The 22821-nt window shown below is 35.9% G+C and overlaps 2 protein-coding genes across 14 annotated transcripts in view; both read right to left on the bottom strand.

Annotated features, from left to right (window-relative positions):
• The window catches only part of LOC136837493 (uncharacterized), a 1465013-nt gene that overhangs the window by 624804 nt on the left and 817388 nt on the right, over positions 1–22821 (bottom strand). The gene's annotated exons all lie outside the window — the stretch shown is intronic.
• Positions 8050–21064, bottom strand: LOC136837672 (processed variable antigen-like). Its single transcript, XM_067102546.1, has 3 exons — positions 20969–21064; positions 20147–20451; positions 8050–8164 (listed from the first exon to the last, which is right to left on the bottom strand). Exons 1-3 carry the CDS (start codon positions 21062–21064, stop codon positions 8050–8052), a joined length of 516 nt encoding a protein of 171 aa, XP_066958647.1.

Raw genomic sequence — 22821 nt, 5'->3', positions numbered from 1 at the left:
TGTTCACAATCTTTTCCCCTTCCACCCAGCAAGAAACAAGTGTATCACCTTTTCTGTGTACAGCCCCCTTTTATCATTCAATTTATATATTTTCTTAAAGCCTGGATTATCGAAAATGAGAACACTCTCGCGCTTGTCATCGTCTGGCTGCTCCTGGTCGAGGTTTAGATAAAGAAAAGTGATCAGTCAGTATTTGACCTTACCAGAGTGAAGTACAAGGAAGCTCTCTTAACCCAGATTCAAGTGCTCCTCGTCTGGTCACCAGTCCTTTTAATCTCGACCCGACCGCGTCCATGGGTTCTGCATTAGCCAAATGGCAATAAACAGACATATGGATAATTAACGGGGACCTCCTTCATCTAAGGTCGTGAAAGTGAGAAAGTGTGAGGTCAAACATTTGCCATAGTGACCCTTCATTTTCTTATTTTCCTGCTTTTCTTCTGTGTTAAGCGTCCAAGTATCCATCCTACGTCACAAAGATGCGCAGTATCGCCGGGGCGGTCTAACCTTGCACTCCATTAATCCTGGATTAGATAAAGGCAAAGTGATGTCCGTTCCACTGTCATCGCCCTTTAAAAGAAATCAAGGTGTCCCTCGGGTGTCCCAAACACGCTTGAGCACACAGGTATGCCGTTCTCGCCCTCAGCGTGGAGATCAAACCAACGAACATTTTTCAAAGTTATCCTGAGTTGTTGATACACCGAAAAAACTGAGATCTCTTTCACCGTAAAATAAAAGAATTCAGTTTTTGGCACTTGACCTTTTTTTTTTACCGTTTACAGTTCGTTTGGTCAAACACGGATTCAAAGAAATCTATCAATCAAAAGAGAGAGAGAGAGAGAGAGAGAGAGAGAGAGAGAGAGAGAGAGAGAGAGAGAGAGAGAGAGAGAGAGAAGAGGGGGGTAAAACATAAAACTCAACTATACCTTGTATTTGTATTTCAGTATCAAGCATTAATTTCCTTCATGTATTTTTTTTTTAAATTAAAGTTCGTTTAGTCAAGCACAAATTTAAAGAACACTATCAGAGAGAGAGAGAGAGAGAGAGAGAGAGAGAGAGAGAGAGAGAGAGAGAGAGAGAGAGAGAGAGAGAGAGAGCATATTACTGAACTATACCCTGTACTCGTATTACAATTCATGAACTGGACCTATAATTCCCGTAGGTACCGTAAGGAATTATGGGAAGATGGTAACACTTACTTACCTGATCAGTGTGTATACATTGTTCCCACAGTTGCCAAACTCAGCTTGTGCTAACTGCACTTTTCTTAATGTATACACGGACAGCTTTCAATTGATACGTCAAATGACTGTTCTTAAACCTGTGAAACCTTTGTCCAAATGAATCACCAAAGCCTTTCCATTTTCGAAATTTTGATTCCTATCTTTCTACGAGCACTCTCAAATGTATAAAAACCTTCCCCACCTTTACGCATTTCAGATCAACCGCTCTTTTATCCTCGACATTTGAACAAAGCTTCAGAAAACTCACTTTATCAACATGAGGTTGTATTCTCCTCAGACAGAATGAATTCATTTGTAACTTTAATTTAAACTTTTCTCTTTGCCTTTGATTTCCTCTGAAAGAACTTACTTTCTTCCAACAGTTCTTTGTAACATGCCCCCAGAACACCTCCTTATTTCTCTCTCACCTTCTCTTCACCTTCCTCATGCTTCGTCTTGAATACCTCCATGTGATTCAGGTTCTTTTCTGTCTTACAACTACCCTTCAAATATTATCTGTCTCATTTCACCAACTCACGATGGATTATTTTTATTCCTACCCTTTATGTGCCTCAAACATCCGCAATCACTCATCTTGGTCCGTAACTTTCAAAACTTACTAGGCTTCTAAAAACAGTCCCAAAGATTGGCACATAAGATTTACTGTTATAAAATGAAATAGAAATGAATTTTACTCACTATGTTCTACCTCAGAGATGCAAAATCTGAATCACAGCTTACCTGAAAAGAAAATAAGGCGGTATTAAATTAAAAAAATTTAGGCACATTTATAAGGACTGTAAAAGAACAATTAAATATTTCATCACGTGTAAACTTATGGCAATCTATTGAAAGACGAAGACTTATATAATAATCAGTAATTAATAACTTAGTACAATGCATTTATACACTGGGAAGTAATTACCAAAGGTGGGATTTTTACCTGTACGTCCAACAACTCTTCAAATACAAAATCGACATAAGATTGCACTCTCTTTATGTAACATTAATTCACGTGCATCTTTCATTCTAAGATCTAATTGCTTTCTCTTCTTTCATTTAACTTTCCAAATACAAAATCTTATTCTTCACAAGCTTTTGGTTTTTATCTCCAGTGCTAGATTTTCGTTTCTGCCCACCTTCATTTCTCACGACTTCCTCTCATGCTTGTACACCCCAACATGATTCTCCCTCCCTTCTGTCTTGCCCCTGCATAATAGTCTCCTTTCCTTCACTAAGCCTCTGAACTCGCCATCCAAACAAGCACTTCCTCCTTCCTACGGCCCTAAAACTCCAAGCAATTCCTACAGCTCTGATGACCTTCCTCATATGCTCCTTTCATTTCTGTATCTTTCACTATAACCATTTTTTATCACCCCCCCCTTTTTTTATTCCCCTTTGGCAATAGAATATTCTTCGTTCTTCATGTTATACTCGTTTAATTATTAAACTCGCTTGTCCTAATAACATTCTGAACTTTTCTTCCTTAACTGAAATTTCCATTACAGGTAATGCTCAGATACTTCTAGCCAATCTCATTCTGACATTGCATCTCTCATTTTACGATTCCTTCTAATTTCAACATATAAAGACTAACATACTCGTTTCAGATTCCAGTTTTCCAAGTTCACACTCTTTTTCGGAAAACTCATTTTTTAGGTACAAATTGTCACAACCCCTCTCATTTTCATCCACTACAGTTATTATTACACAATACCCATAAACTCCTTGTCGTTTATCAGTCACATTTACCCGCCTCCAAAAATATCCGGGGATATTCTGACTCACAAAAACCTATTTCTCCTACGTCACTCCATTTCATACTCACAATCCCTGCAACAACACATCTGTACTCTTTCACATACAATAACAGTCTTCCTGACATGACAAGAGCCTACCTCTTCACTTTTTCGACATTTCTCTACCACACCAGACAAAACCGTTCTTAGCTGTTCCCCGTCGTGGACACTGTCCTGTCATAATAGTTTCCTAATCACATGACCATTAGGATAGGACATTTGATGATTTTTTCCACACCTTGCACTAAAGAAATGCCTGTTGTTTACTCTTACACACATACATGTATAATATATATATATATATATATATATATATATATATATATATATATATATATATATATATATATATATATATATATATATGTGTGTGTGTGTGTGTGTGTGTGTGTGAGTGTGTGTAAAATGCTTACAAATGACAGATAAAAGTCAGGTGAAGATACAGGAAATCATTACAACACAAGTCATAAGTGCTCTCGTGTACTGTAAACCTCTAGGCACAAATTGTAGAAAAAAAACTTAGTCCTCCGTTCTTTCGTTCCTGGTACGTTTATGTTTATGTATGCATGTATGCATGTATGTATGTGTGCATGTATGTTTATGTGTGTATGTATGTATATATATATATATATATATATATATATATATATATATATATATATATATATATATATATATATATATATATTTATATACACCAATGAGCAAGAGACAGGAGTGCCCGAATACAGACATCAGACGGGAAGGCGGACAGTAATAGTCTTGAATAGTCATTTGATTACATGTTTATTCCCAGCGTTTCATAATCCATGATTACATCATCAGGGGCTCTAGAATTAAAAAACAAAAAGCATTGACAATAAAAATTACAGAAAAAATATAAAAAAGCAAAGTCAGAACATAAAAAACGGCAATCGACTTAAAAGGGAAATTTTTATTTTAAAACACTAAAATTTAAAATCACCTTAAAGAAACAAATAAATAAATAAAAGTGACTAAGGTATGGAGCCAACCTGTCAGTACGACACAAATACAGAAAATGAGGTGTTCGAGAGAAAGACAAAACAACAAAAACATTATTATTACGACAGGCATAAAGGAACAGCAAAAGTCTGAGTGTTCAATTTCGGGACACGCTGTTTTATCTAGAACCTCTGATGATGTAATCATGGATTATACAACGTTGGGAATAAACATGTAATCAAATGACTATTCAAGCGTATTCCTGTCCTCCTTCCCGTCTGATGTCTGTATCTGTATATATATACAGTGTATATACTTGACAATCCAGTGGTAAGAGAACTCTTCATTGAAGTCTGAGATAGTTGCTGTCGCTGGTTTCAGTCCAAGGTAGAGCGAATTGCATATTAAACGACATTCATAACTTGATGTTTGTGAATATGAAAAATTTCATGGTGATGTAATACATACATATATATGTGTAATTATATATATATAAATATATATACTTGTGTATATTTATATGTATGTATAATTTTGGTAGTTTAAATCTTATGCAGTTCCACTTTTGACCCTCAATTACCTTTAGAGGTATAATACACTTTCTAGGGCCTAACCGTTTTCACCAAAGATTGCAAAAGTAAGAATTAACCCATTTCTACATTGTGAAAGGATCTAGCAATTTTTATATAATGAATATGGCACCTACAGAAAGCAAAGAGCAAAACGAAAAATGAAATTGATAACAAGAAAATTATCCTATTGATGATAGTAGAAACAGTTAAACCGTCAGTGATAATAAATATCACAGTAGTTTTGGTAGTTGACCTTGAAAATATGCTTGTTGCTTATGCAGATGATGCTACTCTTATTCCTCTCAATCTCATTACATAAGTGCCGAACTGTGGTTGTTGATCTCTTTACACAGGTGCAAATTCTGGGTGATGAAGCTGAACCTTAACAAAACTCACAGTAAGACTGCTCGTAGGTCTAGGACATTGGATCACCACACCAAGATCTTTACTTAACTGTGTGTGTTTTTTTTTTTTTAAGTACATAGATCTCTGAATTCTATTTGTCATTGTCATTCTTTATTGTGAATTCACTTCTAAGAAATATATCCGGTCAATATCTTCTTCAATTGCTCAAAAAGTCGGTATACTCTGAAAGCATTCAAGATTTTTAGACTTGCCAATCCAAAGAAAAATCTATTTCATTCTTTTACTTTATCGGAATCTGAATATTGTTACCCATTTTAGTTTTCAGCAGCTGACTTACATCTTAAATTGTAAAACAAAACCTTGAGTTCTATTACGTTTTTCATTCCAGATTTTAGTTCTAACCTCTGGCAAACTTTGTCCAAGTAGCTCCTTATGCATGTTTTACATAATTTTTCATATTTCTGATCATCCATTCCACGCTATACTATGCATCAGTTAGTACTACATGCAAATAAGTTGTTAATTCTGCAGCCTTGGCTTTTCTGTTGTGTAGCTCATTTCCACACAATTTTCTAAAAAAATTTATAGGCTACTATCTGTAACCAAATTATGGAATGGTCTCGGTTTTCATTTTGTTGAAACACTGCAACTTCAGCAGGTCAAACTGATTGTGATTACCTCTTGTTGAGCACTGCCCCAGTAGTCTCATCCTATAGCTAATCATCTTATCTTATTTGTTCTTCCTTTTTATTCCTCTTTTAAATACTCACTAATGGTGGTAAAAATATCAATTAATATTCTAAACTTATTTATCGACAATGCTTGATTTAATGTGGCAGTAGGTTAAGGGGTCAAAATCTAGAACTGCTTTAATCAAGCAGCCCCGTGATTTGCCTCATCTGGTGGATCATCAACTCGTGTGTAGACTGTCAATTTACCTGTTTGGCAGGGAACTCAAATTCCCTTAATGAGGGTATAAGGGTGCGTTCGCACCTCAGTAAAATATGTCAAAAACACACTTCTGAACTTATCTTATACAAAAAAAAACAGGTTGAAAACAAGACAACAACTGTAAGTGAAAGTCGAGTGTTTGGCGTACGCTAGACTACTAATAAGTAATTGACTGGTATTCAACCTGTTTGTGATAAGTGTGTGATAAGTTGACGACATGTACTAATAAAATGTTCGACTGCAGTGTGGACGCACACTAACACTTAAACTGGCCATACTACCATTTCCATACTGAACCATTTACAGTACCTCTTAGGCATTACTTAAGGTTCTTTGCAGCATCCCTTCGGCCCCTAGCTGCAACCTCTTTCATTCCATTTACTGTACCTCCATTCATAGTCTTTTTCTTCCATCTTACTTTCCACCCTCTTCAAACATTTATTTCTTAGTTCAACTGCGAGGTTTTCTTCCTGTTCCACCTTGTAACTTTCACTCTAAATTTTCCTTTCGGCGCTGAATGACCTCATAGTTCCCGGCGCTTGGACTTCTGCCTAAAATGTACATTCTATTCTAAACTTAGTTATGAAATTATCGTTCACCATTATATCGGAGTGCACGTTTAAAGGCCTCAAAAAGAGATCGAGGAACACGAGAAACTAGATATAATTCTATTGAATAAGAGAGAACAATGGACACCATTGACACAGCAAGTATGTGCTTTTGCTTATTATTATTATTATTATTATTATTATTATTATTACTTACTACTACTACTACTACTACTACTACTACTACTACTACTATTATTATTAATATTTCTGCCGTTAGAATGATATAATTACTATTAATACCACTAATACTCTTAATAATTACAATCTGGACCATGATTAATAAACTACTAATATCATTAACATTATAATTTTTTTAAACAATAATTTTTTCCCTCCCTTCACAAACCACGAGTTCGGTATGTAAAAATATCTTACCCAGTTCAGAAAGTAAAGTAACTTAATCTGTAGCCTCGGCCGTAAGAGGCTTAGCATTCATTTACCACTTGTATTTTACGATAAAAGCACTTTGCACTAAATTTATTAAAGGTGTAAAGATACTCTTCTGCTGACTGTCAGCATCGAAACTACAGTGGGCATGATTGACTGGAGGACACCATAACAATAAGTTTAATTATCCTCCTCCAAGCTTCGGCTTGTGAACAGGTGAAGTACATGAATGTTGAGAATCTTGATCATAATATAATAAAATGTTATTTTTACATTACATTTTAGTGACTGTATAAATATATATACAGTATAAATATATATGTGTGAGTAGTATATATATATATATATATATATATATATATATATATATATATATATATATATATATATATATATATATATATATAGATAATATACACATGCATATGACTTTTCACTATATATATATATATATATATATATATATATATATATATATATATATATATATATATATATATATATATATATATATATATATATATACACACGCGCTTTTTCACTCATTTAAGCAACGATTTTTGTGGTCAAATATCTATGAATATATACATTAATGTGAACAAGACGAATACTTTCAGATCAACACAAAACGAGAAATAATGACGGGAAAAAATATAAACGTTACTGCTTCCCGCTGGGCATGAAACGTCTATGGATCTCGCAGAGCAAGAAAAATACATCTCATAAAGAACAGACAGAGGAAGGTGGAAGAATTTATTTCGAGAAACGAAAAACGAGCACTACAAATCTAAGGTGACGATCATATTGAAACAGAACAAAACAATTCGCATACCATCCAATTCCAAATTCAGTCTTATACAAATATCGGGAAACAGTCATTTTATTAGAATGTACTGCACTGGTGTATTTACAACGCGCAGATTGGGAGCACTTACTTCCCCCATAGAAATTCAAGACGCTTATGAGCTGACTTTTTAGTTTTCTGTAAAAGAAAACTATAGAGATGGCCATTTGTCTGTCCGTCCGCACTTTTTCTGTTCGCCCTCAGATTTTAAAAACTACAGAGGCTAGAGGGCTGTAAATTGGTATTTTGATCATCCACCGTCCAATTATCAATCATACCAAATTGCAGCCCTGTAACCTCAGTAGTTTTTTTTTTATTTTACTAAGGTTAAGGTTAGCCATGGATCGTGCGTCTGGCACCGCTAGAGATACTAGCCACCGACGCATCTTCACTTGACCGCATCTGGGGAGCAACTGAGCGCTGCCCGGTCGTGGCTGAGAGTTTCTTACTGCAGGATATCGAGAGTTTCATAAAGCATTATACGTTGAATTTTTGTAACAAAAATCTGTTACTTCCAGAAACCTGATGCTGTTCTCCAAAATATTTGTCAAACCTGTTCTTACACATTATTCACAATCATATAAAGTACTATGTGCAAAATTCCAAATGACTTAGCGAGGGACTTTAATTCATGCATGGTACACGAACGGACACTAGAACTGCTAACATCGAAACCCTATAGTAAGCTTCAAAATTTCGTACAAGTCACGTACGTACTGCAATTTAAAACTCCACGCGCCTTACTTATATAATTATAAATGAATATTTTTCTCTTACTGAACTGTAATATAAAATAAAATATAATGCCGGTGTCGAGCATACATTAAAAAAAAACAGAAATATGTAACACTCCAGAAAAGATAAAAAAAAAAATGCGGAAGAAAAACTTCAAATACTCAAGTTCTGACAGTAATAAAGTAGTCTAACAGTTTTACAAACTGTAACAAAATAGATGAAAAAAAAAAGGTTGCAACGTAAGATTGTTTTTGGAGGAAAAAAGTGATATCCTCTTCTCTGAATGACACACACCAGCCGTATATGGGAGGGGAGATTGATGGATGTTTAATGAATGAACAAGAGGCGGCAGTGGATTCTAAGCAACAAGTCTGGAAATCTGGAAAAAAAAATATGGAAAAGAGGAAGCAGGGGAAAGACTGAAAAAATTAGGTGGGGGAGAAAAGAGAGAATATGTGGCAGTAGAGGGTAAGACTGGAAGAAGAGAAGAGACTGGTAGGGGAGAGAGAAATAAGGAATGGAAGTAGAAAAGAAAGAGAAAGAGGAAGAAACGCACAACTGAAAAAGAGAAAGTTACGGCAGGAGAGACAGATTAAGGAGGTCATGTAACTTTTCTTTTTCCTGCAAAATGGCTTTGTAAAAGTATGACTGAAACGCCTTGAGCATCTAAAGTAATTTTTGAATGAGGCAACCATAAATACGTGGCTTTTAGAATATGAAACGCACCACTAAATTCAAAGATAAGAGAAAAGATACATTACGGAGAAGCTATAAAACAAACACATATGCAGATCAATAGCACCTCACACATGCTTACATGTTCAATGAATACTACATTTACGCAGTAAATGCTGAAACCAATTACTTCTATAATTGAATGAATCTTTAGAACTGAAATCACCGGGAAAACAAATAAAATGAAACTGTCAACTTGTAAAGCCGCACTTTCAGAATTAACGTACTAATCTTACTAAAATAAGGGCCGTTAAGGGGAAAAAAATAGAAAATAATTATGTGGCGTTAAGGGAAACAGTTCCCTCACCAACATGCTATTCTACGGGTGAAATGAGCTGTAATCGCTCCCCAGAATGACAGACTGATCATATATGGAGAAGCGAGATTGATAGCTGCGTAATGGATGAGTTAGTGGAGAGCATCGCTTATAAGCGGCTGTGTGGAGTTCGGGAGGAACAAAAGGAGAGAACGAGAAAGAAAAGGATAATAAGAGGGCAGGAGATGGCAAGACTGGGGGAAGCGGGAATGGGGGAGGAGGATCGGATGCAAGAAGGAAAAGGTAAAAACACGAATAGGGGAAAAACAAACATGGTGGAAGAGGGAAAAAAAGGAAGAAATAAATAGGGCAGGAGGTAGGAGGAAAAGATAAGCAATTTGGCATTACCAGAGAAGAAAGACAAGAGAGAGAGGAAGCTGGAATTGGGGGGGGGGGAGGATCCAATGCAAGAAGGAAAAGGTAAAAACACAAATAGGGGAAAAACAAACATGGTGGAAGAGGGGAAAAAAGGAAGAAATAAATAGGCCAGGAAGGAGGAATAGATAAGCAATTTGGCACAGAGAAGAAAGACAAAGAGAGAGAGGAAGCTGGAATTGGGGGGAGGATCCCAATGCAAGAAGGAAAAAGGTAAAAACACAAATAGGGGAAAAACAAACATGGTGGAAGAGGGGAAAAAAGAAAGAAATAAATAGGGCAGGAGGTAGGAGGAAAAGATAAGCAATTTGGCATTACCAGAGAAGAAAGACAAGAGAGAGAGGAAGCTGGAATTGGGGGGGAGGATCAATAAAGAAGGAAAAGGTAAAAACACAAAAGAAAAACAAACATGGTGGAAGAGGGGAAAAAAGGAAGAAATAAATAGGCCAGGAGGTAGGAGGAATAGATAAGCAATTTGGCATTACCAGAGAAGAAAGACAAGAGAGAGGGAAGCTGGAATTGGGGAGGATCAATGCAAGAAGGAAATAAATAGGGGAAAAACAAACATGGTGGAAGAGGGGAAAAAAGGAAGAAATAAATAGGCCAGGAGGAGGAAGAAAAGATAAGCAATTTGGCATTACCAGAGAAGAAAGACAAAGAGAGGGGAAGCTGGAATTGGGGGGAGGATCAATGCAAGAAGGAAAAGGTAAAATCACGAATAGGGGAAAAACAAACATGGTGGAAGAGGGGAAAAAAGGAAGAAATAAATAGGCCAGGAGGTAGGAAGAAAAGATAAGCAATTTGGCATTACCAGAGAAGAAAGAGAGGAAGCTGGAATGGGGGAGGAGGATCCAATGCAAGAAGGAAAAGGTGAAACACGAATAGGGAAAAAACAAACATGGTGGAAGAGGGGAAAAAAGGAAGAAATAAATAGGGCAGGAGGTAGGAGGAAAAGATAAGCAATTTGGTATTACCAGAGAAGAAAGAAAAGAGAGAGAGGAAGCTGGAATGGGGGAGGAGGATCGGATGGAAGAAAGAAAAGGTAAAACACGAACAGGGGGAAAAAGCGGAACTGGTGAAGGACGGAAAAAAGGAGGAAATAAATGGAAAAGGAAGTACGAGGAGAAAATGAATAATTTAGCATTACCAGAGGAGGAAGGCAAGAGAGAGAAAGAGAAGTAGGACATAGAGAGTGACAAGGAAGAAATAACGGTGGCGGTGAAAAATAAAGCAGTGACAGGGAGTGAGTGCTAGAGGAGAATAAATAGAGAGGTGAAGATGAAATGGAGTAGTATGGTGGGAGGAGAGGTGGGAGGAAAAATGAAAGTAAGTTTACATGGTGAGGGGAGGAGAAAAAGAGGAAGGAGGATGAAAAATGAACGAGGAAAACAGTCGAAGATGAAGAGGAATTACGGGGAGGTTGGGGGGGCGGGGGAAGTGTGGAAAAAAGAGCTATCAAAGCCAGGTAATCCTTTTGTTTTTAAAATTTGAATGATGATGTTGGGAAGGAGCAATTGAAAGGCTGTGGGCTTCAGAAATTAATGATAATCCAAACTGATGATCTCAGAAGTTCTTTTAAGCGACAAACTAAATTCTACAATTAAAGGACAAAACGCAAACAAAGTACGACGAAAACGTCACGGGAATAAAGACAGAAAAAGGGTAAATATGAACAACTACGCAAGTGGCCTAGAGTGAATTTCAAGAGGGAATTTTAGTTCTTACACAGATACAATATACAAAGACACAGTAACACTTTAATATGTACAAAAATTTAAGAGGCTGACTATTGAAAGGCTGAAACGCAAAAACCGACATCATAATTAAACACGAAGGGAAAAGAACAAGGTAAGTAGGTTAATGAGAGAGAGAGAGAGAGAGAGAGAGAGAGAGAGAGAGAGAGAGAGAGAGAAGAGAATGCAAACCTCCCTTCTTTCTAAAGCACACGGCTGATTGATGAGCGCTATTGAATTTAATTTCCTCTCGAGGTCTTCCTCCCCTCATCGTCGCTTGTCTGGAATCGAACACACAATGCCAATTGATAGAGGCGGTGATTAGCACAGAAATGGAGATGGCGACACCCCTGGGGCCCAAGAACGCCCCCACAACCCTCAGAATCCTCAAACCACATTCACTCCCCCAGGGCCATCAAAATATCCTCTGGCTAACGTCCTAGAGATGGCGGCGCCACGCTGGGACCCTGGAACCTCCTCCCTCCCTCCCTCACCGGAACCCAGAAAATCCAGCAGTCTCCCCACTGAGGCTCCCACCCTCGGAGGAATGCCCACCCCAACCCCTGCGCCAACCGCCACCCTAATTCCCACACCGTGACCTCGGTCTCGGATCAAACCGCCTCTGGCTAATATCCTAGAGCAAACAATGGCTGAAGGTTTCAAGTGATCACCCTTCCATTAAAAATTACTGGATTAAAAGTGATTAATCTGGAGGGGTAAGATGAGAGAGACGGCATCACTTTGCGCCTGATAAATAAGGTGAGGGTTTATTCACGAAGGATCTCAGGACTAATTCTAGGGGGAATAATAATAATAATAATAAATAATAATAATAATAATAATAATAATAATAATAATAATAATAATAATAATAAAAGGGAAAGGAATTGTTGCCACAATAATGTATCCATAACAATTTAATAGTCACAGGAATGGACTTGTAAATTAGGTGAAGGATTATTCACACAGGATATAAGTTCTAAATCCTAGGAGGTATAATAATAATAATAATAATAATAATAATAATAATAATAATAATAATAATAATAATAATAATAATAATAATAAGAAGAAGAAGAAGAAGTAACAGTGGAAGGAACCGTCACCAAAAACGCATCTTTAACAATTTAATAGTCACATGGATGGAGTTATGAGGGAAGTTGTGAGAAGAGCAGAAAATATATTTATGAATGTTTATAAAAAAAAAAACGAAAAGTGGTTACAGAGGCGGTTGCAATGAAAGGTGCCCGGGACAATGCCAGGTTCGAGGTCGACGTCATAAACTGGGTCATAAGTATGAAAATGTTAAGCCCTTTATACCTAGCAGCCCATTCAAGACCATTACCATACCTGTATAAAGGATGGAGTAATGGGACCTCATCTTGGAGTTAATATGAATATGGTTGCCGCTGAACTGAAGTCTGGCATCGCAAAATACCATCTATACTCAGTACATTGATATATTCATCACCGTTGTAAAGGATAAGGAGCTTGGGGATATAATGATGTTTTCCATGAAAGTTCTGTCCTTTGTTTCATGATGTATCAAAACATGGACTAACATGTATATATATGTAACTCCTGTGTTCTAAATCGTAAACTAATAAATTAAAGAATCCTCAACACTAAAGGTGAATGTGGTAAGTTCCAGAAAGATTCAGTCACGTCAGTCTATGTAAAGAGCACATTTCCCAACTACATCAACTAGCTATGTGTCAGTATAACACACTCTGAATTTAGGAACTTTAAACCAACACTGTGTATCATACGTATAAAACACAAGAGTATATCCACAGAAAAATAAGAAAAGGAGATGTGATTTACAAGGTAAGCGTGACATACAAATTGCCAGACAGACAGCTGGACATACATACAGCAGATACCTGTCATTTTTGAATGAAATCCCTTAAACAATGCAGGTGTGCGTTGACAAGGTAGAGCGACAGAAACATTGACGGACTAATGGACGGGACCCTTGGGAAAGTCTCCCTTAGTGGTTGTGGCTCAAAGCTAATGTCGCCTTTATAAATGAAGAACGGTATTGGCCCCCACATTGACAGAAAATGAGTAAGAGGCATTTCAATGTGTGTTCAGTACAAGAATTGTGGATTCATCAAAATCAGTTAAGTTTGCTCACAATAGCGCATGTCTCTGAGACAAAGTATAAATAAAATTTAAGTGAAGCAATTTAATCTAGGTAATAAAATAATCTGCAGTGAACCAACAGTCAACCATTTTGTAACAGAGGTTGTCTTTGCATACAAAAGTCACTGCTCAGCATGCAAATATCATCTCAATATTTCCTTGTAAAATTACAAATAACAGCCACCTAAATGGCAACAGATCATACAGAAAGGAAAGTTACACAAGTAGTGGAAATGAGCTCTCCTTTCTAATGACAAGAGTAAAAGAACAGGATGAAAATGCTGATAAAAACAGGTTTTTAATACCGATATTTTTCAGAACGAGAGAGAAAATTAAAAGCTTACAACACCACACAAGGTTCAGTGATATCTTATTTCAGCAAATCCAAGCTCAGTTCCTGTAATACGTCCTACATTTCCATCCTTTCATTAAAACCGACTCTCCTTTTCTGTATCATACAAAAGAATCTATCGTAATGCAGCAATGAATAAAGAAAGATATCATAAAGTTTTTACCACATTAAATGGATTGACATTCTTTTTTAAGTTTACATTCACTTCGTCACTGACACTTTTAAAGAAAAATTTATATATATATATATATATATATATATATATATATATATATATATATATATATATATATATATATATATATATATATATATATGTATATACACATATACAAACGTAAGTATGGAGCGAGTATTCAGCAATTGGCTTAGGACAGATATACAATGAATATTTATCAAAATATATACTGTGGGGCATAAAACCAAAATGTAATCTAAGACAGTACTAACGTCCTCAAATAAAAATGATACCAAGATGAACTAAGAGAAATTACGTGCATGAAGCAATTAATAATAATAATAATAATAATAATAATAATAATAATAATAATAATATACAGAAATTAATGAACCAGGAACAGCATCAATGCAAGCCCTTGATAACATCCGGCCACCTCTCCTTGCATTAAGTATGAAATGGCATGAAATGTGCTTAGAATGCAAATCGTCAGTAAGCCAAATGCGATTAAGGAAGGGGAGACCTAATTAGGGAGAATCCCGCACTTGATCTAAAACAGTAAACACCTTCCGACAGAAGTGCACGAGGGGAAGGCATGTTTGCTAAACGTGCACAGTTACTGAGCGAAGTGTCTAAGGGATTCTGTGCACGGCTGACTTATGCCGGATTAACTAACGCATCCCTATAATAACATTTTATTTTACTTATTTTCTAAGAAAAAATAATGTCCAAAAGAATTCACAATTAAATAAATTAAGACTTTTCAATGATGTCTTGTAAAGGTTTTATGTAATTTATTTAAAGTTAGCACCAAAGCCTAACACGTCTTGATGGAATACATTTGTGGTTGACTCTTTTATCTCAAGCAATGAGTAAGAGAAAAATGCCTTAGGATTTCAAAGGAAGCTGATGGGCGAGCCCCATCCTTTTCTCTTCTTGAGTAATTCATTTATTTTCATCTTTGGCTTCTCCTTTCCATCCCGATAAATCTAAGGTAAGGCGAGGGTAGTGTAAAGAAAATCCTCGACTGCATAAAATGCCCGCCTCTGCTGTAAAGGAGATGGAACAGTCTTCTGGAAGACATTCAAATTCAAAGGAAAAGATGCAGGTCAGGCCGAGGATAAAATCCTATGAATATAAAGCTGGGAAGTGCTAAAACACTACATCTTTCGCCAGCAAAACCAACCAAGAGATCGAGAAGGAAATGTACGTATAAATAAGACGAGGAGAGAACGGAATCACAGTACTATAAAAAACGCATTGCCTCTGAGAAAAACAATAGTCTAGAAAAATACAAAACTAAATAAACCATTGATATATAAGTGTATTTACATCTCTTTGTATTTGTCTGTCTCCCTGGGGAAAACGAAAAACTACCAAATACCCCATTCATGCAAAATATGGAGAACTGACTACGTTCGACATTTTGTTAAAACAAAAACGACCGCATAGTAAATTATTAATATTTTACATATTCCTCTCTCGCTAAGTGAATAAGCTGAAAACCCTTTTTCAGAACTGTCACACAGCCGTGACCGTTCATATCTACAAGATTTCCCATTAGAAATTTTGAAGGTACACACACACACACACACACACACACACACACACATATATATATATATATATATATATATATATATATATATATATATATATATATATATATATATATAATCATCTTCATACCACGAAGATAAGATATGTCAATGCAGTCCACAGGAGAATAAAATACTCTAATAGCTCGGTAATTTCGCCTTCCACCAGGCCTCTTCAAGAGCTTTATTATAACTAAACAGAATAAGTACATACATACAAATCATACCAATTTTTTCTCGCTGGAAAAGAAATTAAAAACAGTTGTCAAAGTTAAAATTAGGTTGTTTAGTTCACAAACAAATGGTCAAGAATTAGCAATTCAGAAGTTAAAAGAGAGAACTATTCAACGATTTGGTGATAGATAATTTAAAACCTTTCTCTGAATATGCACTGTTGAGAAACAATGTGAAGGAATAACGCGTCTAATTTATATATGCCCTGACTAATATTAAAGTTTTTGTTTGCTAAAAACTTATGCAAGCTGTCTCTAACACATTTCTTGTCATCATATCTTTTTCTTTGAATAGTATTTCTGTTTTGTTCCAAAGATTATGACAGTTTTGCACATGTAAACTAGTACCACTGTTTGGAGAATTTGTTTGTTCTTACACAATATCGATGTTGGGAAATTCTTTTATTAATATGTTTTCCGGTTTGTCCCAGGTAGAATTTGCATCATTCACAAGGTATTTTGTAAACCACACCTTCTTCTTGTTTGGGCTGTTGCAAATGACTGTCTTTCCTATTGTGTTGGCGTAAGAAAAGACTACTTTAAAGCTTAATATTCTTAAAGGATAAACAATATCACTGAATGAAGGGTGGAAAGGGAGAACCAAAGTATTACTAATATCATATTCCTTTTTGGTGCTTGTTCTACAACATGTTTGTTTAGCTAGGAATAAACGTTCATCTATTTCTCAGATTGAAAAGTGGTGTTTTATGCCAATTCTGGTGATATTATTAAACAATTCGTTTAAATACTCAGGGCAAACTAGTCTAAGTGCTCTTTGAAAGTGAGATTTCAAAGCCATGTACTTAACATTACGTGTATGAGTCGATTTTGCATTTATTAAGTTATTTGTAGCTTTTCTGTGAATTTTGAATTTCATACCATTACCTGTTCTTATTACGTTAGTGTCTAAGAAGTTCATGGAGTTATTTGTTTCTTTCTCCATGGTGAATTTTATTGATGGTACTAAGGAGTTAAGATCAGACAGAAGTTTATCAATGTCGTGTTTTACACTCCTAACTGTAAAACCATCATGTATGTATCTAACCCAGTAAACATCATCTGGCAATATGTCATTGGCAATTACCTTTGTGTAATAGATACCCGTTTTGTTTTTAATAATAGCTATTATAAACAGAAATTTGTCGACAATCGAATTTTTATTTTATCTTATATATTATTTATTTATTTCTTATTATTTTTTGTGAAAGCTGATGGAACCCTTGCCAGATGCCTCGTGTAGAACTTTCCCGAAGGAACAGTGATGATGGTGTCCACAAAAAGATGTCATCCTGTGGTCTCAAAATTAATGTCTCGTCCACAGTATGAAAGATGCTCTTAAGACTGCATAACGAGTACTTCATTCTAGTATATATCTTTTTCCTTGTGTCTCTTTGGCCTACCTTAAGCAGTTATATATAAATCTCTTTCCAGTAATTTCGAGTCGCGAAAGAATTGTTTCAGGAAATTTCTAGTAACTGTACTTCAAGCATTTTTCGTACGTCTGGCAACGAAATAGTGCGAATTCAGAGTCCAACAATTTTGACATTCTACTTCCTGACATGCAAGTCCTGGTATTCATTTCAAAACGAGAAGCTTAAGCTTTTAGATTAAATGGCTAAGATGATGAACACAACAGGAGAATAAAAGAAAGAACTGTCTTCCTAGATATGAAAAAAAAAAATGCCCTTTCAGATAGGATATAAAAGGAAGGACAAGAGCCAAGTACGTATAACTACATCTCAAAGAGTCGATCAAAGGCAGCAAAGGATTAAGAGGTCATCAGATCCGACGGAAGGCAGAGGCTTAATAAGGAGGGTCATTATGTTTTAGGCCTTCGATTACAAGAAAAAGTCTCATAATTGGGAATGTGTCCACAAAGGAAAGAAAAAAAAGCTAACGATACAAAAAGATCTTACATTTGAAGTTACAGAAAAAGAAATCCTCCATAATTGGGGAACCCAAAAGGAAAACTAAAGAGGATTTACGTATAGAAAGATCTTGAACGTAGGCATTAGTCATTCCGAAATATATTCACAGTTCAGGAATTGTCCATAAAAGCGATGAACTGAATAAACAGATAGCATATATTTAATGTAAACCACATACTATATTTGTACTTGAAACCATAAACACAGAGTACGTATTCAGAAGAAAGGTTTAATAGAAAAACATACAGATATTTAGAAAAGTCCAAAAATGAAATACTAAATGTTATGAAATCTCGTAGGAAGAAATTGAGAAATCGATGACAAGCACTGGGGTATAAAGAGAGGATCAAAAGAATCGAAGAACTAGTTAATGCCAAGAAACCTTCGATATAAATAAAAATCTAGAGATAGTCTAAATACAACTTCGAAAAGTAAAGGTCTTGAAATAACCAAAATCGAGAAACATCGAAATGGCAAGAGAAGACGAGAAAAATAACCAGGCGGAACGAATCTCTTTATAAAAGACAAGAAAAAAAAACTAAGGGAAACCAGCTTTTAACCAAAACAACAAAAAACGCTACACAAAGAAAGACCGGAAATAATCCCTGAGAGAGAGAGAGAGAGAGAGAGAGAGAGAGAGAGAGAGAGAGAGAGAGAGAGAGAGAGAGAGAGACTTGGGTTGAGGTTAATAAACAACACTTTGCTAAAAGGTGAAGGGACAGTGGGATATAACTTTTAAACAAAACGACTGTAAAAAAGGCAATTAAAGGATCGAAATAATACACACGAATCAGGAAAGAGAAAAGATTAACCAAATAACTAAATATATGAAGCTTGCTGTACCAGATGGAGGATTCGATTGAAGCTCTGAACAAATAAGACCACTTGGCATACAATGAGAGAGAGAGAGAGAGAGAGAGAGAGAGAGAGAGAGAGAGAGAGAGAGAGAGAGAGAGAGAGAGATTTGTGTTGAAGCCAGTAAGAAATAACAGTAAGGGGGACAGTAGTAATCTTTTAAATAACAGTTTTATAGAAGGTAAGGGGACAGTAGGATAGATCTTTTAAACAAAACGACTATAAACAGGCAATTAAGATATATGAAGCTAGGTGTACCAGATGTAGGATTCTACTGAAACTCTAAACAAATATGATCACTTACCAGAGAGAGAGAGAGAGAGGGAGAGAGAGAGAGAGAGAGAGAGAGAGAGAGAGAATAATGTGATTTTTAAAACAGGAAGAGGACAATTAGTAGAATACACATGAAGGAAAATGACAAATCCACAATATCCTTTTGGTAGTGTGGGATATTTGATACTTGATCTTACTCATAAATCTAAGAAATTAAGAAGAAATCGTGATATTTAGTGACTAAAATCCCATCTACAAAGTTGGCTGGAAATGATGAAGTGCTTATGAATTTCAGCTAAATAACAAGCGATTTATTGGAAACCTAAACAAAATCAATACAGGATATGTTTATTTAAAGTTGCATAGAAAATATCTTTCTACACACACTTATTCCTTGGCTACAAAGTTGCTGAATTCCTTTTCACAAGAATAATGGGATTTTAAAACAGGAAGAGGACAATTAGTAGAATACACATGAAGGAAAAGACAAATCCAAGTCACAAATCTAAGAAATTAAGAAGAAAGAAAATAAAATCCATCTACAAAGTGGAAATGATGGCTGCGATTTATTTCAAAATCTACAGTGTTTATTTAAAGAACATAGAAAATATCTTTCTACACACACTTATTCTCTCTCTCTCTCTCTCTCTCTCATAAGGTTCTCCTCACACAGAAAATATATCTGGTAATATGTATTTCCTATGTATAATTATTATATATATATATATACATATATATATATATATATATATATATATATATATATATATATATATATATATATATATATATATATATATATATATATATATCAATTTCTTTAACCGTGTGTGGTTAAAGATAAAATAAAATAAAAAAGGAAAACAACCGTGACTGCCGCATCCATCTCTTGAGCTGCTGATGACTTCCACAATATATTACGTCACACATCACAGAAGATTCAATTGCAGGGCTGCAATCCACCTCCGTCTCACCATTCTCCTGCATCTTGCAATTCTCCTGCATCCTGCAATTCTCCTGTATCCTGCAATTCTCCTGTATTTTGCAATTCTCCTGCATCTTGTAATTCTCCCTTATCTTGCAATTCTCCTGTATCTTGCAGTTCTCCCGTACCTTGTAATTCTCCTGCATCTTGAAATTCTCCCGTATCTTGCAATTCTCCTGCATCCTGCAATTCTCCTGTATCCTGCAGTTCTCCTGCATCTTGCAATTCTACTGCATCTTGCAATTCTCCTGCATCTTGCAATTCTCCTGCATCTTGCAGTTCTCCCGTATCTTGCTAGTCTCCCGTACATTGCAATTCTCCCGTACCTTGCAATTCTCCTGTATCTTGCGATTCTCTTGTATCTTACATCCTTCTGTACCTTATAATTCTACTGCATCTTACAATTTTCCTGTATCTTACAATTCTCCCGTATCTTGCAATTCTCCTGCATCTTACAGTTCTCCAGTATCTTTCAATTCTCCTGTATCTTGCAATTCTCCCGTATCTTGCAATTCTCCTGCATCTTGTAATTCTCATGTACCTTACAATTCTCCTGTATCTTACAACTCTCCTGTCTTGCAATTATCTTGTATCTTACAATTCTTTTGTATCTTACATCCTTCTGTACCTTTTAATTCTACTGCATCTTACAATTTTCCTGTATCTTCTCCCAAAACTATTCTCCCATCTTCCTCCTGTATCGTTCTCCTGTATCTTACAAACACTACAGGAACCTTCGAGCTGTAGTAAACCATTTGCACAAAACATCCTCTTCCACCGAAAAATCTCTGGCATTATGCTCTCTTCCAACCTTTTCAACCACACTTGTGGAATCTCCCCAATTTTTGCCCTTTCCGTCCTTAGTACTGACACGCTTCTTAGAGACGCTTTCAGCCTCGATGAACATTCAAAAATCCATTAGTACATTTTAATTCCCCCCTCCCACTTACAATCTATTGTCTTTAGCTGGGATTTTACACCTTCCTAATTTCGCCACTTTTGGCAAAATTTAGTCCCAAAATGACTGTACAAGAAAATGACTGCAATTCTTCCACCGTTTATATTAATATTCGTCATTCCTCATTCACATCTTTTATTTGCGCTCACCTCAACTCTTACTCTTGCCAACATTTATCTTTAACTTTCTCTTCCTTCAAAATCCTTCACATTTTACCCGCGTCTACCGCTGCTCTTTTCTAGCATTAATTATTCCTGTACCTTCTGCTAACAACCGGTTGCTCACAGTTTCATTTATAATCTCTTTGTTATCTAACAATCTTTCCCTGTGTTTTCCGTAACTTTTTCTGTCATTCCAGCATCAAAACATTTAAGCACTGTATAAAATAATGGATCACGAAAGACTGACACATAGTGAAACCTCAAGGCATACTGCATGACAAAATATCTCGAGGTTATGACAGGATTGCCTCAGACTCGAATGCTTTGTTACATTTCGCGACTGGTAATTGATCCCTCGTTGACCAATCAGATTGATGTATGAAAATCTGGCCATACAGCCAAGCACTGGGGCTCCTTCAGCCATTCGGCGCTTAAGACTGAGAAGAGGGAACCAGAGTGCTTGGATAACAAGCTGGAAGCAAGTGAGTGCAGCTAAGGGCTTAGGGGACGCTGCAAATAAGCCTTTAGCAATGCCTTCTTACGCGTCTTACACTCGAAGTTATCGAAGAGATTACATAAACGATTTGTAACTTTCATTACAGCAACACTGTATGTTAAGTTATTACCTGAAATACAATCCGTTTACATACCCTTCGACAAGGTTCAATTTCATCACAAGGCCTTTTAGGAAATTACCCAGTACTATCTGAAGTAAAAAAATCTTTTTCGAGAGAGTGTGTAACATACTCTCGCACTCTGAAAGTTGGCACAAAAACATCACATTTATCTAAACTTTCTCGGTTCTTCTTGCTCTCTCAAGAATACTGTATTTTTGTCTTACATTCCCTACCAAAGGCCTATATAGAGTACCTTCATGTTTAAACCCTTACAATTCCTAGTCTCCAGAGTCACATGCAAAGAGTACAGTAACTCCGTGTTCCTATTATCAGCCCATATACTCTTATTAACTGTTGCCACGTAAGCACTTTTTTTTGGTAAGCCAAAGATCTCGTGGCGATTGTCAACTCTAATTTTCCTTTATGCTGCTTTCTATGCCGTTTTTAAGTTTATATTAATCTATATTGCTCTCTCATTTCAACTTAACAGTTATAATGAAATAATTCTGTAAAAAGAAACTAACTGAAAAGGATGTCTGAACGTCAAGTTACACTTGGGTAGAAAAACATCCACAAAAAAAAAGAAATAATCAGCATAAAATTAAAACGAAGTTACGTTAATACAGACGACTGAAACTGAAGAAACAATCAAAATAATAAGGTGCATGTAAAACAAGGACTATATTGGCAAGGGCACTCAACAGTCAATGAACAGATTCATAAAATTTGCAAAGGTTCGAATAAAACAATGACGGATATGGCTACGTTGGCGAAATATCCTCAAATCTTCATCCATGCACTCCGAATTATAATCATCTGGATTAAGACACTCAATGAAATGAATGTTTTCCAAAGCTTCATCTAAATTCGTTCGTTCACTCTTGAGTTTATTTTGTCATAAATATATAAAGTAAAAACCCATAACAGA

Source organism: Macrobrachium rosenbergii, chromosome 59, assembly GCF_040412425.1.
Source record: "Macrobrachium rosenbergii isolate ZJJX-2024 chromosome 59, ASM4041242v1, whole genome shotgun sequence".
Lineage (NCBI taxonomy): Eukaryota > Metazoa > Arthropoda > Malacostraca > Decapoda > Palaemonidae > Macrobrachium > Macrobrachium rosenbergii.
Note: the sequence above shows the minus strand (reverse complement) of the source record. Positions and strands in the feature narration are given on the sequence as shown.

What these genes read in the sequence shown, in the direction of transcription:
- LOC136837672 (XM_067102546.1), bottom strand. Translation starts at nt 21,064, where the DNA reads ATGTTCATCGAGGCTGAAAGCGTCTCTAAGAAGCGTGTCAGTACTAAG. An exon ending in CCACAAGTGTGGTTGAAAAG is followed by an intron (nt 20,452 to 20,968) that starts GTTGGAAGAGAG and finishes ACGGGAGACTAG; the next exon opens with CAAGATACGGGAGAACTGCA. An exon ending in TTGCAAGATGCAGGAGAATG is followed by an intron (nt 8,165 to 20,146) that starts GTGAGACGGAGG and finishes GATATCCTGCAG; the next exon opens with TAAGAAACTCTCAGCCACGA.